Genomic DNA, 18,647 nt, shown 5'->3' with positions numbered 1-18,647 from the left:
CAATGCATTATTAGCACATGAATGTTAATAGATATAGATAGATAGCGAGAGGGAGGAGGAGAGAGAAGAAAGGAGCTCAGTGTATCATGGGAGTCTAAGCCTATAGCAGCATAAACTGGGAGCTGGTCCAGTAGGCCTGCATGCTGGGAGCGCCAGTGATCTCGTAGGTATATGAGGTACTATGAGCTCTTTCAGATGATGGAGCTTGACCATTTAGAGCTTTGAAAGTGAGGAGAAAGGTTTTAAATTCTATACTGCATTTTACAGCAGGCCTATGCAGCGAGGCTAAAATGGAGTAATATGATCTCTCTTTTCAGTTTTTGTCAGTACGCATGCAGCTGGAGAGTCTTTAGAGACGTCTTAGGGCAGCCTGATAATAATGAATTACAATAGCCCAGCCTAGAAGTAACACATGCATAAGAGTAATGTCATCCAGAGTGGTTATATGATTAGACTAGAAAATTCCAGGGAAATTTTGAGTGCCACTGGACTGCTGCCGGGACGAGTAGCTAGCCTACACAATTTTTTTTGGGTGTTCAAAGTCACCCAGATCATATTCTGTTTTCGCGTAATGCACTAACACTAACTAAGTTACTTTGACTGTCGCAGTATTAAGTACATCTTACTGGTCAGTATCAAGTATAACAGTAGATGTAAGCAGAGAGTAGCACGCAGAGCACAAGGCAGTAGCAACATACACAACTCTAGTATTGAGAGTCTCAATACTAGCTTGGTTGCTAGCTCGGTTAACCGGCAAAACAGACAGACAGGAAGAATTGACAGACAGGAAGAATTAGCCAATCACAAAAAGGTAGCTCAGTTTCTGCCCAGCAACAGGTTGCTATGGTCAGCTATGGCCATACGGTTGCTAAGGGCAGCTAAGGCCCTACGGTTGCTATGGCCATTTGAGAATCTGCTTAGAAATTCTCAAAATGCCCACAGAATTTGGCTTCTGACAAGGTCCCGAACAATTGCAAACTGTGAGAAAACCGTAACTCCTGTCCAAAAACCGAAAACACCGTGAGAGACACAGAAGCTGGCAAATTCTGACAATGTTTATTTTATTCAGATATTCCTTAAAATGAGCGAGTAAACTCAGTGCGAAGACAGATTGAGATTCTTTTGAAAAAAAAGACGATTACATTAGGGTCAATGGGGAGCGAGACAGGTATTGCCGCCGGTCTCGGCCCCCACGTTTAAATTTTGTGCAGACCCCGCCTGTCAACGTCACATTTTATGAATCCCAACACCTGTCTACATTTTGACCAAAAGTTATTTGTTTCCTTTTTATGGTTTGGCCGTGAGCTCGAGTTAAAAATATAAATTAAGGATTTTTTTTACTGCTTCTCACACTCAAACTAACTGACGCTTCTGCTCTAACTTTGACGAAAAAGTGATTTCTACTCCTCGTCATCCAGGCCTTTATGTTCTTAAGGCAGGTTTGTAGTTTAGTTAACTATTTGGATTCATCAGGCTTTATTGATAGTTATAATTGAGTATTGTCCACATAACAATGAAGATTTATGGAGTATTTCTCAATAATATTACGGATAATATAACGGAAGCATATAAGGTGAATAGTATTGGTCCAAGCACTGAACTCTGAGGAACAACTTTTGTTTGCATTTATCATTAACATTTACAAACTGAAATCGATCTGATAAATAGGACTTAAACCTTTAATACCAATTAAATGTTCAAGTCTGTGTAACAGGATTTGATGGTCAATAGTATCAAAAGCAGCACTAAGATCTAACAGGACGAGGACAGAGAGAAGTCCATTGTATGATGACGTTAAGAGGTCATTTGTAACTTTTACTAGTGTGGTCACTGCGCTATGATGAGCTAAAAAAAACTAAAACTAAAAATCCTCAAATAAACTATTCTTATGTAGAAAGTCACACAGCTCATTGGCAACTGCTTTCTCAAGGATCTTGGAGAGAAAGGGGAGGTTAGACAAAGGTCTATAGTTGGTTAAAACCTCTGAATCAAGGGTGGACTTCTTAAGAAGTGGGCTTGACTCATTTAATCAGCTAAACTCACTCTTCAGTCAGTAGATTGGTGCGCATGTGTGTGTACCTAATAAAGAGGCCGGTGACTGTACATGGATTTAAAGGGTACTTCCCGGCCCGGCAGAGGTTTACTTCCTGCACCAGGTAAAGAAAATAAAAAATCAGCGTGCCTCAGAAGCTGCAGTTCCAGTTTAACGCCATAGACATTGGTTCTGTTTGCTCCACATTCATCACTGTCTGGTTTTGAAAGACCCAACATTTCCACATGAGCAACAACTTGGCTCCAATGGGAAGAAACCTCTGGCAGAACCGGGCTCTTAGCAGGAGGACATCTGTCTCTGCCGGTTGGGGATGATTTCTTAAGATCATTTAATCAGCTGAACTCACTCCTCAGTCAGTAGATTGGTGCGCATGTGTGCTCCTGCTTGGTTGGAATGAAAACCTGCAGCCACATGGCCCTTTGTGGAATGAGTTTGACAGCTACTTTAAAGGAATATGGTACAAATCCTGTCAGACAGATATAAAGAAGTACTCACTGAAGGAAAGACTTCCTTAAACAGCCAAGTTGGACTCAAGCCTAAGAGACGGGTTGATAGTTTGGATGAAATAACCAAGATCAACTGGAGATAAACAGTCTTAATATATGTCAGGTTTAACAGCAGTTGTTGAGCTGTTCTCTGCTGTTTTATTATATTCTTTTTTTAAAGGAGCGATGGAATCAAGATTTGTTCACAGTGAGCCTGAATATGGCTATGTTCACACTGAAGTTAAAAGGCAAGGCAAGGCAAGGCAGTTTTATTTATATAGCGCATTTCATACACAATAGCAACTCAATGTGCTTTACATAAAACAGAAAAACATGTAATTTGAGAAACTTAAAACATACAATTAACCCCCCCCCCCCATAATAAAAACAAAGTACAGAAAAATAGAAAGACAAAAATAAAATGATTGCAGCATAAAATAATAAATTAGCTTTAAAATCATTAAAAGGGCATAGAGTGCAAATGAAAGACATAGAGTGCAAATTAAAGAAAAGAGCTCAATCATAAGCACAGGAGAAGAGAAATGTTTTTAACCTGGATTTAAAAGTTGCTGCTTCACTATGTTTAGTTTGAGCTCTGGGCTCAACTATCTGACCTGAGTCAGTAGATCTCAGAGCTCTACTAGGTTTATATTCTACTAACATGTCATTCATGTATTCTGGACCTAAACCATTCAGTGATTTGTAGACCAGTAGCAGAACTTTGAAATCTATTCTATAGTTGACTGGGAGCCAGTGTAAAGACTTTAGAACTGGAGTAATGTGCTCTGATCTCTTTGTTCTGGTCAAAACTCGAGCTGCAGCGTTCTGAATGAGCTGCAGCTGTTTAATATTTTTTTGTGGGAGTCCAGTCAGAAGACCGTTACAGTAGTCGAGTCTACTTGAGATGAAAGCATGAATCAACTTCTCCTGGTCTGTTTGAGACATAAAACCCTTCACTCTGGATATGTTCTTAAGCTGATAGAAGGCTGTTTTGGTGATTGATTTGATGTGACTGCTGAAAGTCAGATCTGAGTCTATCAGCACGCCAAGGTTTCGGACTTGGTCCCTAGTTTTTAGAGAGAGTGACTCGAGATGTTTACTGACAGCAATCCTCTTTTCTTTATTGCCAAAAACAATTACCTCAGTTTTGTCCTGATTTAAGTGAAAGAAATTTTGGTTCATCCAATTAGTGACTTGCTCTAAACAGTGACACAATGACTGTATTGGTCATCCGTGGACAGTGCTAGGTATATCTGCGTGCCATCTGACTGTAGTCCTGTGTTTTGACTGTCGTGTTTGTTTTATGAGTGAGTAATATGGGGTGGGACAGGGTTATTGACCTTTAATTTCTTAAAGCAGCGCTGCTTGCTTCTGAAGTCTCCACTCAGGACGAGCACAGTGAGGAATGGAGGACACTACTCACTTAGCCAATGTGACATGAATAGCCTCTTAGCTGCTAATGTGAAGTGTGGCAATACTGAGGTCAAAGGTCATGTCCATGTATCATACGATAAGTCCATATATAGACATGACGATGCTGATAATTATGCTATTGTACGATAAGTCGATTATCACTATCATTATCATTATTATTATTATTATTGTGACAGACCTACATGAAGAAACTGCAACACTTTCCCCACATCTGCTGTAAAAAGCCGATATTATACTTATATGTATAAGATGGACCTTTTAACACAATATTTTTTCATTTAAAAGTGAGGTGCGTCTTATACACCAGTGTGTCCTATTACCAGTAAAATACAGAGAGAGGTTGGATCTGTATGTGATGTAAAGGGCCGTCCACACTAAGAATAATAACTATAAAGATAACAATGAGCCTCCACACTTATGAACGTCCTGTAAACAGTGTTGTCAAGCCCACGCTGCACATTCCAGCAGACCTGTTAATGCTGTATGTTGTGCGACAAAATGATTGTGTGTTGATCAGAAGTATTTCAGACACTAGTAGCTGTGAGTAAATTGAGAACATTTTGGAGTCTAAACATATGTGTTTATAGATGAGTAACTACTGGTGCATTCACATAAACCAGCCTTTAATAGAAAAAGTGTTTTTCCCAGCATGACACCCACCCAAAATCGACTGTGACTTAGAAAACATCAGCTTTTACAGTACTTATTTCCTGATGTGATCTGTAGATAAAGCAGACAAGTATCTGTAGAAAGGGATTTTCTGAAACCAACTATAAGTACAAACCTTTCTATGACCTTTTGATAATGCAGCACAGAGACAGGACGATATTTACCATGTTCTAATTTGCTTCCCTTTTTGTATAGAGGGGTTAGTCTCGTAAGTTTTAATTAAAGGGGAAAACTCCCCTGTTCGATGGACAAGTTTATTATACGAGTTATGCAGATGACTTTGGTGTCTTATCGTAAGATCTAAGTGTTGGTAAGTGTCTGTGTCTCATGTACTCTCTTGTCCTCCCCTCCCCGTCCATCTTTTGTTACCTTATATGGATACTTGTTTACTACTTTAGCCTTCTTCCAGCTGTGTCTTGTTTTGCACCTTTGACAGTTTCCTCCCCACTCATTATTTCTGATTTATTCTATCTATCGCTTAACAAGCTACTGCAACATCATCCCTCTGCTATGTGTGATCAGTCTTCTTTTTATTACACCAATACTAGTTATGTTAAAACCCGTGTATATTAAATGTGAGTTTCTATATGAACTTCAACAACGTCTGTGTATGTGTCTCTGTGTGTGTGTCTCTGAGTGTGTGTGTATGTGTGTCTCTGTGTGTGTGTATGTGTTATAGACTCAATAACCTTCAGTACATATATGTATGTATGTATGTGGCTATTTTTGGTGGAGGAGGTTAAGAAATGTGGCAATGATTTATGGTGTTGATAACAGTGGGTATGGATGTGAATGTTGACATTGCATATGGTGTTGGTAGGAAATTGTAGGATTTTGTGAATTGGTGATTGGATTGGGAGCTGACAAGCACTGATTTGAGAGGTGGGAGTGGGATTCAATAAGTTTTGACTTCTTCCCACTCCCTTTCGAAAGTGGTTGACAGTGCAGTATATTTCTGTCGGGTGTAGGTTCGCTGTTTTCGGTGAGAACATTGTCACGCATTCGAAATAAAAAATAATCTAATCTAAGAGTGTCAATATAATTCATATATATATATATATATATATATACTCTCTCTCTCTCTCTCTCTCTCTCTCTCTCTCTATATATATATATATATATAGAGAGAGAGAGAGAGAGAGAGAGAGAGAGAGAGAGACTCAATACTAGCTTGGTTGCTAGCTCGGTTAACTGGCAAAACAGACAGACAGGAAGAATTGACAGACAGGAAGAATTAGCCAATCACAAAAAGGTAGCTCAGTTTCTGCCCAGCAACAGGTTGCTAAGGTCAGCTAAGGCCATACGGTTGCTAAGGGCAGCTAAGGCCCTACGGTTGCTATGGTGATTTGAGAATCTGCTTAGAAATTCTCAAAATGCCCACAGAATTTGGCTTCTGACAAGGTCCCGAACAATTGCAAACTGTGAGAAAACCGTAACTCCTGTCCAAAAACCGAAAACACCGTGAGAGACACAGAAGCTGGCAAATTCTGACAATGTTTATTTTATTCAGATATTCCTTAAAATGAGCGAGTAAACTCAGTGCGAAGACAGATTGAGATTCTTTTGAAAAAAAAGACGATTACATTAGGGTCAATGGGGAGCGAGACAGGTATTGCCACCGGTCTCGCCCCCCCCCCACCCCGTTTAAATTTTGTGCAGAACCCACCTGTCAACGTCACATTTTATGAATCCCAACACCTATGTCTACATTTTGACCAAAAATTATTTGTCTCCTTTTTATGGTTTGGCCGTGAGCTTGAGTTAAAAATAAAAATTAAGGATATTTTTTACTGCTTCTCACACTCAAACTAAGTGACGCTTCCACTCTAACTTTGACAAAAAAGTGATTTCCACTCCTTGTCATCGAGGCCTTTACGTTCTTAAGGCAGGTTTGTAGTTTAGTTAACTATTTGGATTCATCAGGCTTTATTGACAGATATAATTGAGTATTGTCCACATAACAATGAAGATTAATGGAGTATTTCCGAATAATATTACCTAACGGAAGCATATAAGGTGAATAGTATTGGTCCAAGCACTGAACTCTGAGGAACACCGTGTATAGCTTTTGTTTGCATTTATCATTAACATTTAGAAACTGAAATCGATCTGATAAATAGGACTTAAACCAGTTTAATGCAGTTCCTTTAATGCCAATTAAATGTTCAAGTCTCTGTAACAGGATTTGATGGTCAGTAGTGTCAAAAGCAGCACAGAACGAGGACAGAGAGAAGTCCATTGTATGATGACGTTAAGAGGTAATTTGTAACGTTTACTAGTGTGGTCACCTCGCTATGATGAGCCCAAAAGTACAGACTAAAAATCCTCAAATAAACTATTCTTATGTAGAAAGTCACACAGCTCATTGGCAACTGCTTTCTCAAGGATCTTGGAGAGAAAGGGGAGGTTAGACAAAGGTCTATAGTTGGTTAAAACCTCTGAATCAAGGGTAGGCTTCTTAAGAAGTGGGTTTGACTCATTTAATAAGCTGAACTCACTCTTCAGTCAGTAGATTGGTGCGCATCTGTGCTCCTGCTTGGTTGGAATGAAAACCTGCAGCCACATGGCCCTTTGTGGAATGAGTCTGACAGCTACTTTAAAGGAATATGGTACAAATCCTGTCAGACAGATATAAAGAAGTGCTCACTGAGGGAAAGACTTCCTTAAGCAGCCAAGTTGGACTCAAGCCTAAGAGACGGGTTGATGGTTTGGATGAAATAACCAAGATCAACTGGAGATAAACAGTCTTAATATATGTCTGGTTTAACATCAGCTGTTGAGCTGTTCTCTGCTGTTTTATTATATTCTTTTTTTAAAGGAGCGATGGAATCAAGATTTGTTCACAGTGAGCCTGAATATGGCTATGTTCACACTGAAGTTAAAAGGCAAGGCAAGGCAAGGCAGTTTTATTTATATAGCGCATTTCATACACAATAGCAACTCAATGTGCTTTACATAAAACAGAAAAACATGTAATTTGAGAAACTTAAAACATACAATTAACCCCCCCCCCCCCATAATAAAAACAAAGTACAGAAAAATAGAAAGACAAAAATAAAATGATTGCAGCATAAAATAATAAATTAGCTTTAAAATCATTAAAAGGGCATAGAGTGCAAATGAAAGACATAGAGTGCAAATTAAAGAAAAGAGCTCAATCGTAAGCACAGGAGAAGAGAAATGTTTTTAACCTGGATTTAAAAGTGTTCACTGTTGGGGCTGATTTCAGTTCTGCTGGTAGTTTGTTCCAGTTGTGTAAAAGCTGCTTCATCATGTTGAGTTTGAACTCTGGGCTCAACTATCTGACCTGAGTCAGTAGATCTCAGAGCTCTACTGGGTTTATATTCTACTAACATGTCATTCATGTATTCTGGACCTAAACCATTCAGTGATTTGTAGACCAGTAGCAGAACTTTAAAATCTATTCTATAGCTGACTGGGAGCCAGTGTAAAGACTTTAGAACTGGAGTAATGTGCTCTGATCTCTTTGTTCTGGTTAAAACTCGAGCTGCAGCTGTTTAATGCTTTTTTGTGGGAGTCCAGTCAGAAGACCGTTACAGTAGTCGAGTCTACTTGAGATGAAAGCATGAATCAACTTCTCCTGGTCTGTTTGAGACATAAAACCCTTCACTCTGGATATGTTCTTAAGCTGATAGAAGGCTGTTTTGGTGATTGATTTGATTTGACTGCTGAAAGTCAAATGTGAGTCTATCAGCACGCCAAGGTTTCGGACTTGGTCCCTAGTTTTTAGAGAGAGTGACTCGAGATGTTTACTGACAGCAATCCTCTTCTCTTTATTGCCAAAAACAATTACCTCAGTTTTGTCCTGATTTAATTGAAGGAAATTTTGGTTCATCCAATCAGTGACTTGCTCTAAACAGTGACACAATGACTGTATTGGTCATCCGTGGACAGTGCTAGGTATATCTGCGTGTCATCTGACTGTAGTCCTGTGTTTTGACTGTCGTGTTTGTTTTATGAGTGAGTAATATGGGGTGGGACAGGGTTATTGACCTTTAATTCCTTAAAGCAGCGCTGCTTGCTTCTGAAGTCTCCACTCAGGATGAGCACAGTGAGGAATGGAGGACACTACTCACTTAGCCAATGTGACATGAATAGCCTCTTAGCTGCTAATGTGAAGTGTGGCAATACTGAGGTCAAAGGTCATGTCCATGTATCATACGATAAGTCCATATATAGACATGACGATGCTGATAATTACGTTAATGTACGATAAGTCGATTATCACTATCATTATTATTATTATTATTATTGTGACAGACCTACATGGAGAAACTGCAACACTTTCCCCACATCTACTGTAAAAAGCTGATATTATACTTATATATATGTATAAGATGGACCTTTTAACACAATATTTTTTCATTTAAAAGTGAGGTGTGTCTCATACACCAGTGTGTCCTATTACCAGTAAAATACAGAGAGAGGTTGGATCTGTATGTGATGTAAAGGGCCGTCCACACTAAGAATAATAACTACAGTATAAAGATAACAATGAGCCTCCACACTTATGAACGTCCTGTAAACAGTGTTGTCAAGCCCACGCTGCACATTCCAGCAGACCTGTTAATGCTGTATGTTGTGCGAAAAAATGATTGTGTGTTGATCAGAAGTATTTCAGACACTAGTAGCTGTGATGTTTCAGTATTTACAGGCCAAACTGATGTTGAAGCACGACTCAGGTGCAGTTGTCTATTTGAGCACAGCGACTGCTCTGAAGAAGAGTATTTGGGACTCAGTGAGCACACAACTGTGTTCTTCTGAAAGGTTTAATTGAAACTCAGCCTAACCTGAACCCGGTCTGAGTTAATATACCAGTCTAGTGCAGTTAAATCATTACCGGACCATTAACCATTAACCCAACACACTGTTTCAGTATAATGTTTGTGTTTTGTGTTTCGAATAAAAGTAAATTGAGAACATTTTTTGAGTTATGTTAGTCTGTGTATTAAGAGGTTTGTGCATGGTTATATTGTATTTTCTGGGATTTTGGGTCCACCAGCTAATAGCATAATGATGCTCTGACTTTTCCTCCAGCTGTTGACTCGTAATCAGATTTCTTAACTAAGAAGCAATTCTCAATTCTCTAGATTAAATTTTCACTGGGACCACCCAATGCCTGACAGCACCATGGGTGGTATCAGTGTCTGTGTATTAAGAGGTTTGTACATGGTTATATTGTATTTTCTGGAATTTTGGGTCCACCAGCTTGAGAAGCAATTCTCAATTCTCTAGATTCAATTCTCACTGGGACCACCTAGCGCCTGACACCACCCATGGTGCTGTCAGGCACTTTGGACAGTGAACTCAATAAACACGATACAGATATCATCACAAAGCCCGAATAAAAGTAAATTGAGAACATTGTGGTGTCTAAACATATGTGTTTATAGATGAGTAACTACTGGTGCATTCACATAAACCAGCCTTTAATAGAAAAAGTGTTCCCAGCATGACACCCACCCAAAATCGACTGTGACTTAGAAAACATCAGCTTTTACAGTACTCATTTCCTGATGTGATCTGTAGATAAAGCAGACAAGTATCTGTAGAAAGGGATTTTCTGAAACCGACTATAAGTACAAACCTTTCTATGACCTTTTGATAATGCAGCACAGAGACAGGACGATATTTACCATGTTCTAATTTGCTTCCCTTTTTGTATAGAGGGGTTAGTCTCGTAAGTTTTAATTAAAGGGGAAAACTCCCCTGTTCGATGGACAAGTTTATTATACGAGTTATGCAGATGACTTTGGTGTCGTATCGTAAAGAAATCTGCTGGGAAATGTTATAATGACCTTTTGATTTAGAAGGGTTATTAAGGGGCTTTTAAGGTTATTTATTATGAGTCCAGATGCATCAGTCTGGACTCATAATAAACCTTCACATGATCAACAACAGCAGATTTTCATTTTTTCTTTTTTTTTAAATGGAGGTAATACAAATGTTAACACGACTCCTACAGGGAGAGAGTTTTGCATTATCGATCACCTTTATACTGCTAGTGAGTAAAAAGCTCCAACGTCTTTACGGCATGAATGGTTGATGTCCTTTATAATTAATTACCTTGTTACAAATCCTCAAACCGTCTCCTCCTCCTCCTACTCCATCTAGTTTTCGTGGGTCATCCGTCTTGGCTTTCTATATCATTCGATTCACCTCATTTTAAAGGGTTTTTTTATATCCACTGATCATCCCTAGATTTCCTGTATGTGGTGAAAAAATGTATTTCTTGACTTAACAGCCTTTAAAATATTAGCGTTAGGCCATCAACAGCTGCTAAATAACAACTATCCACTTGTACATCCAAACTCCCAAAACATTACCTGCTGGGCGGAGCTGCATAAATAACTGATCGTCATGTCATAGTATTGCTTCATTTTTGTTTATGTTGAATTAAATATGGTCAACATTGTCTTTGATATTGTAATGGAAATTCTTATTATTCATCTTGTCTGAGCAAATGAGTGGTTATGTTATTTGATTAGACGTATGTGTGTGTGTCATAATCTGTTGACCATGCCATGAAATGTTGATTTAATGAATATCATTGAACTTTGAATTAGAACATCATGTATGTTATAGTCTACTGATTAACTATTGTCCTGATTGTATGCACGTGATGACGTGCCTATTGTGATGACATTGTTCTGTTGATAGAACAATGCCTTCCTTTTCTATGATAATGTATTGTATATAATCTGACTGTTTCCTCTGCACGGGGCTCGCTTTTTCATCTCACGCTTGAGACAGAAGGAGTCTGTCTGCAGACGACTGAATAAACCATAGAAAGACAACGTTACCGGCTTTGTGCTTCTTGATAGATAAATATTGCCAGAACAATATATACATACATATCTACTGTGTAATACTAATACTTACACTTATAACTTAATGTAAACTTAATATTTCCCTTTCGCCTCTTACTTCCACCCTTTACCTTGAAATAAGATTTCAATGGGAAGACGCAACTTAACGAGACTGATTCTGTGTTATATCAATTTCATTTGGGCCGCATTCACACTGCAAGCCAAAATCAGATTTTTAGCCCATCTAGATTGGAACCGGATGCTCTTATGAAGTCTGAACAGTCATAAATCACATGAGATCCGATTTTTGTAAACCAGATTGAAACTACCTTTGGGAGGTAGTTTCAAATCGCATTTGGACAGATGTGTCTGAGTCTGAACAGCTCCAAACACTCATATCGGATTTGACTGTCCGTGACGTCTCTCTACGTCACTACGCTACGTCACTCTATGCGACACCAGACCCGCGCTTATTCCAGTTGTTGTATCAATGGAGGCAATGGAGGACGTCGAAAACATCAGTCTTTGGACAAAGGACGAAACCAAATTCTTAATCTTTGGGGAGATGGCTCGGTTCAAGCGAAGCTTGAGGGTTTGTTGTTGCTGTCACTGTTGCAATTATATGACATCACGCAATACACGCTAGATGACAACGACGTTGCCACAGCAACCTGTCAGATTGGTCATTAATATGACCCAGTCTGAACACAGCCAAATCCGATTTGGACACTTGTTAAAAACAGTGTGGATAGTCAGGCCTAAAAATCAGATTTGAGAAGTAATCAGATTTGCCTGCAGTCTGAACGCAGCCTGTTATTACAAAAACAAACAAACAAATGAACAAAAAAACCTAAAAAAAGGAAGTATGTATGCTTGTATATAGATACACCCACTGGCCTCTTCATTAGGAACACCTGTGCAGTCTAATTCAATTCAATACAACAACGCTGCCATAAATTCTACTTTTATGAAGCTTATACAGTTTATGTTTGACATTGTCATAAATGTGACAATTCCACTTTAGGTTTATTACTGAGGTCATAGTGGGAAGTGATGGTTTACTGGAGTTCATTCACAGTTGAAACCAGAAGTTTATATACACTGTATAAAAAAACATAAAACCTTTTTTTTTTCTCACTGTCTGACTTTATATCAGACGAAACCTTTCCTGTTTTAGGTCAGTTAGGATTGCAAAAAATATTTATATTTGCTAAATGCCAGAATAATGACAGAGAGATTTTTTTTAGAGATTTTTTTATTACTTTATTCAAAGTCAGAAGTTTACATACAGTAAGATTACTATGCCTCTAAACAATTTGGGAATGCCCAGACATATGATGTCATGGTTTTGGAAGCTTCTGATTAGAGTTCATTCAAGGCACACAGTTCAAACACACTGCTTTCTGTGCGTGTGACATCATAGGTAAATAAAAAGAAGTCTGGTCTGGTTCATCCTTGGGTACAATTTCCAGATGCCTGAAGGTGCTACGTTCATCTGTTTATATGTAAGTATAAACACCATGGGAATGTGGGTATCAACCCCAGAACAAAAGCAAAAGACCTTGTGAAAATGCTGGCTGAAGAGAGTAAGAGAGTGTCATTATCCACACAGTGAGGGAGAAGCCATTACTCCAAAAGCAACATAAAAAAAACAGATTAGTTTGCAAATGCAGACAGGGACAAAGACCTTCATTTTTGGAGACATGTCCTGTCGTCTGATGAAACTAAAATAGCACTGTTTGACCATAATGACTAGGGATGTCCGATATTATCGGCCCTCCGATACTATCGGCCGATATTTACTTAAAAATGTAATATCGGGAAGTATCAGTATCAGGTTTTTATAACCGATGTTTGTTCTGTAGACTTCAGCATTTCCGAGCCTGCATGAACGCAGCATGGGACGTTTACCAGTGCACACTTGAGGACGTATAACAACAACAACACACTAGACTCGTGGGTTGCTAACCGTGGCTAACAAGTCTATAGCGTCCACCGTCATGTACACGGACACACAAAGCAGAAACGAGGTTTACCCATGGGTTTACCCTCGTTGTCATTTTCTCTGTTATGTTTCCAGCGAGTCGCCTCTGTGACGTCACCGTCAGAGTCCGGTGGGTCTGATCTGGGTGCTACTCTGCTGGAGACACAACAGCTGAGAGGACCGAGTGAGAGGACTTCCTGTAAAGGTCCTGCCTCCAGAAACAGGGCTTATGTCTGTGGTTTGGAACTATTTCTAAGTCTGTCCTACGGATAATAAATGATGCAAAGCAGCATAATAAATATGGCAGTGCCATATTGGCACTTTGTCCCATAACTTAAGTTGAAGTAGTTCTCTTATTTTGCACAGACAGACATTTGGAAAGCCATGTTGCATTTATGTATGAATCCAGTGAGGCATCACAATAAAATTAGGCATAATGTGTTAATTCCACAGTAGGAGATATATTATGTTGTTACCTAACAGTCTTGGTGTAAATGGACTATACTTATATAGCGCCTTTCTAGTCTTTACGACCACTCAAAGCGTTACAATACAACTCATTCACACACCGTTCATGCAGCAATGGGAGCAATTTGTTAAGTGTCATCTACATGGAGGAGCTGGGAATAGAATTGGAGGACAACCGCTCTACCTCCTGAGCCACACAGCCCCCCAAAAAAAGCCTGCACATATCGGTATTGGGTGATATCGGTATCGGAAATTAAGACTACAACGATATCGGAATATCGGCAGAAAAGTCAATATCGAGCATACCTAATAATGACCATTGTTACATTGGAAGGTAAAAGGGGGAAGTTTGTAAGCCTGAGAAGACCATCCCAGCTGTGAAGTATGGGGGTGGCAGCATCATGTTGGTGGGGTGTTTTCCTGCAGGAGGGACTGGTGCACTTAGATGGCATCCTGAGGAAAGAACATTATCTGGAAATATTGAAGCAACGTCTCAAGACATCAGCCAGAAAGTTAAAGCTTGGTTGCAAATGGGTTTTCCAAATGGACAGTGACTCTAAGCATACCGCCAAATTGGCTTAAGGACAACAAAGTCAATGTTTTGGAGTGGCCATCACAAAGCCCTGATCTCAATCCTATAAAAAATGTCTGGGCTGAGCTGAAACTGAGTCAGGCCTATGAACCTGACTCAGTTACACCAGTTTTGTCAGGAGGATTGGGCCCAACTTCTGTGAGAAGCTTGTGGAAGGATATCCAAAACATTTGACCCAAGTCATACAGTTTAAAAGGCAATGCTACCAAATACTAATGAAATGATGTAACGTCTGACTTTGAAGAAAGTAATAAAAAATGGTCTAAAAAATTATCTTTTTTATTATTCTGGCATTAAGCAAATATAAATAATTTTGGTAATCCTAACTGACTAAAAACAGGAAAGATTTCATTTGATATAATGTCAGACAGTGAGAAAAAAAAGGTTGTGTCTTTTTATACAGTGTATGTAAACTTCTGGTTTCAACTGTATATTGAATGCTGTTCATATTTTTTTGTCCATTCTGTTGATATAGATGAGGAGGGCAAAATATTAGGGCACACCAACACCACATAGTATGACCTCAGTAATAAACATAAAGTAGAATTATCACCACTATCACAAAAACCGAAACTGTATAAACTACATAACAGTAGAATTTAAAGCAGAGCTGTTGTTATTGGATTTAATTAGATTGAACAGGTGTTTTTACCTACTTGCTTGAACATTACAGTCAGGGGTGGCTGTGGCTCAGGAGGTGAAACAGGTCATCCACCAATTGGGCTGCGTTCACACTGCAAGCCAAAATCAGATTTTTAGCCAATCTAAATTGGAAGTCTGAACAGTCATAAATCACATGACATCCGATTTTTGCAAACCAGATGGAAACCAACTTTGGGAGGTAGTTTCAACTCACATTTGGCCAGATGTGTCTGAGTCTGAACAGCTCCAAACACTCATATCGGATTTGACTGTCCGTGACGTCTCTCTACAGTACGTCTTTACGCTACATCACTCTATGCAACACCAGACTCGTGCTTATTCCAGTTGTTGTTGCTAGGTGATATCACTGGACGCAACGGAGGACGTCGAAAACATCAGTCCATGGACAGAGGACCAAACCATATTCTTAATCTTTGGGGAGATGGCTCTGTTCAAGAGAAGCTTGAGGGTTTGTTGTTGCTGTCACTGTCGCAATTATATGACATCACACAATACACGCTAGATGACGCCACCGCTCTGACAATGTTGCCACGGCATCCTGATAGATTGGTCATTAATGTGGCCCAGTCTGAACAGAACCAAATCTGATTTGGACACTTGCTAAAATCAGTGTGGACAGTCAGGCCTAAAAATCAGATATGAGAAGGAATCAGATTTGAATCAGATTTGCCTGCAGTGTGAATGCGGCCTTGGAATTGGCAGTTCAGTGTAGTCTGTCGATGTAGTCTTGGGCAAGATACTTAATTAACCCCAAATTGTGCACGATGGCTGCACCAATAGTGTGTGAATGAGTGTTTGAATGGCTAGTCTCCCTCTTGATGAGCAGGTTGGCACTCTGCCATCTTTGAGTGGTCAAAAAGACTAGAGATAAGAAATCATTCAGATAATTTTGAAAAATAATACCTCACAGCAACATATTGAAATGTTCCATTTTTGGAACTGTGAACTTAGTTCAAAATTTTGAATTATGAACTATGAAATGAACTAGTTCATTTAAAAATGTGTGAACTGGGGTTGAGCATAGCTCAGCGGGTAGAGCGCCCGCCCCATGTGTTTAGGCTATAGATCTTGTTGCAGGCAATCCCGCTTCGAATTCCAAGCCGAGCGGTCTTATCCTGTGTGTCATTCCCCCTCTCTCTGCCTCCTGTTTATCTCCACTGTCCTGTACTTTAAAGGCAAAAAAGCCCCAAAAAATATACTTAAAAAAAAATGTGTGAACTGAGCTTTGTACTAGTTGTTGTAGAAAGTGAACTGGGGGCGTGGGGGGGGGTGTCTCTGTTGATGTTGTGAGCTCTTATCAATGATCTCCTTTGTTTTTTCGACATTCAGGGCCAAGTTGTTGGTTCACCTCTTCTTCGGGGTCAGGTCATTGTCCTCCCGGGTGGCCTACTACCATTATGTCATCCACATACTTCCAGATGTGAGTAGTAGACATTGTTTCCCAACACAGATTGGGGTCTGCTGGTGAGGAAGTCAAGCAGCCAGTTACTCATACCCCTAAATTGCACCAGCGTCTGTAGTCAGTCACCACTCCAGCACGGCAGCGGATCCGATCCGTTTCCATTCCAGTCAATGTGTGTACTGCCATCGGCTGCGGAGGACAAACATACACAAAGCTTCTATTTTTGCCGGAAGCCGGATGCCGGACGGTGCAGCAATTCAGCACAGAGCAGATCGTGCGGGACAGGAAGTCGAGCACAAATGCAAAATAAAAAACGTCCGGTTTTCACCATGTTCACAGCGGATCATATTTCCCAGCACTATACCTTGAAAATGTCATCAACCTTTTTGTTGTTGTTTGTTTAGATTTCGTTTTAAATTAAGTAGGCCTACATAATTACTAATATTGTACATATACATGGTTGAGGTTGAATCAAAATTGTCTCCACGACAAGGCAGATCAACAGGTCAGCACCTCTACTACTCCTCCGAATGGATGTGTTGGTTTTGTGGTTATCTATATAGAAAGTACATCCTGCGATTACCCTGAATACGGGAGATCTCGTGGGTCCTCACGTCTTGGTGAAGTTAAGTTATTTCCGCGTTGGCCTCATTTCAGAGGACCGGAGCTCCCCGCCTGAGTACAACAGCCTGATTCAATGAGATGTTGATGATGTCTATGAGAACCAGCTGGTCAGCACATTCCCTGAGCTCTCGTCTTGACATGTTATTAGGGTCTGCTGCTTACTCTGTTATGTTCACTCTTAAGACATCCGTTGTGTCGAAAATAAGTGCCTGCTCATTAGAGAAATAATATGTTGTTAAGTGCCTTAAGCCATTTAGCTATTTTGGAAGTTTGTATGAACAATAGAAACATCCTCAAGAAGTTAAATGGCTATTTCGGGAGGTTTAAGAGCTTTTTATAGCCTGCCAAACGCATTTGGTATTCATAAGGTCATGGGAAAAATTCTGTATTGTCTGTATGTCTATTTATAGCCTTGCTACTCTGATGGCACAGTTACATGTGGCTCTTGCTGTTATGAGCACCTCCATGTCTGATGTCCTTGATGACAGACATCTTCCATCCAATATAACCAGTCACAGAAAAGAGAAGTCTGAGGTAGGGATGGGCGATACCACACTTTTAGGATTCGATACGATACTGATACTTTTTCTTGCAATTTCATCGATATCGATACCGATACTGATAATTTGTTTTTGGCAATTTTTTCCAGTCAAAATATTGTCAAATAACTGTCAAATAATCCAAATTGCAATATGGCTGAATCTGAATCACAAGAAACTGCAGTTATTTTTTTTAAGTTTGTGATAAACAGTATTATAATTAATCAAATATGAAAATCATGTTACAGATTAAAGGTCTTTTGGTGGACAGTGGGTGGTGCAGGAGACTGAACTTTTTTAGCAGCTTGTCTTTTTTCAAGCTCACTGTGGCTCTCGGGATGTGTGGTCTTCAGGTGTTTGGTTAAATTGGTTGTGTTGCTGCTGTGTGCAACTTTTTTGTCACACACCTGGCACCTTCCTGTAACTTTATCAACTGGTGAAAAATAACTTGCATTCGTGTTGGCTGTGCGGTGTGCACTGTTGGCTGAGTGGCTCATGTCTCAAATTTCCTTGTCACGTGACACGGGCCACTGGGGCCAGCGCAATATGCTGCCAGGTACGGGGGTGTCTCGACACATAGTAATTGAAGTAAGACGAGACCAATCTATCTAAAACAGTTGAAAGTGATGCATGCACCCCCAATTCTTATTTGTTAGTAAATATCGATATTTGTTTAAGGAAATCTATGCCAAATGAGTAGCGTGTGAGTATCGTTATATCGATACCACAGGATCGATACGCCCATCCCTAGTCTGAGGTAGAGTTGGATGTCTCGAGACCGGTCTTGGTCTCGAAACCGGTCTCGAGACCACTTTTACGTGGTCTCGGTCTTGTCACAGTCTCGACCGTCTTTGGTCTTGGTCTTGTCTTGGTCTCGGATCCCTCGGTCTTGTCTTGGTCTCAT

The 18,647-nt window shown here is 39.8% G+C and overlaps 1 protein-coding gene across 1 annotated transcript in view; it reads right to left on the bottom strand.

The window, feature by feature from the left end:
- The window catches only part of nqo1 (NAD(P)H dehydrogenase, quinone 1), a gene marked incomplete at its 3' end in the record, with an annotated part of 82,019 nt that extends 63,372 nt beyond the window's left edge, over positions 1-18,647 (bottom strand). The window contains exon 1 of the mRNA XM_053325909.1: positions 18,562-18,647. Within this exon, the coding sequence (XP_053181884.1) occupies positions 18,562-18,647 (86 nt within the window). The remainder of the gene's footprint in view (positions 1-18,561) is intronic.

This window comes from Scomber japonicus, chromosome 1, assembly GCF_027409825.1.
Source record: "Scomber japonicus isolate fScoJap1 chromosome 1, fScoJap1.pri, whole genome shotgun sequence".
In the NCBI taxonomy this organism is placed as follows: Eukaryota; Metazoa; Chordata; class Actinopteri; order Scombriformes; family Scombridae; genus Scomber; species Scomber japonicus.
Note: the sequence above shows the minus strand (reverse complement) of the source record. Positions and strands in the feature narration are given on the sequence as shown.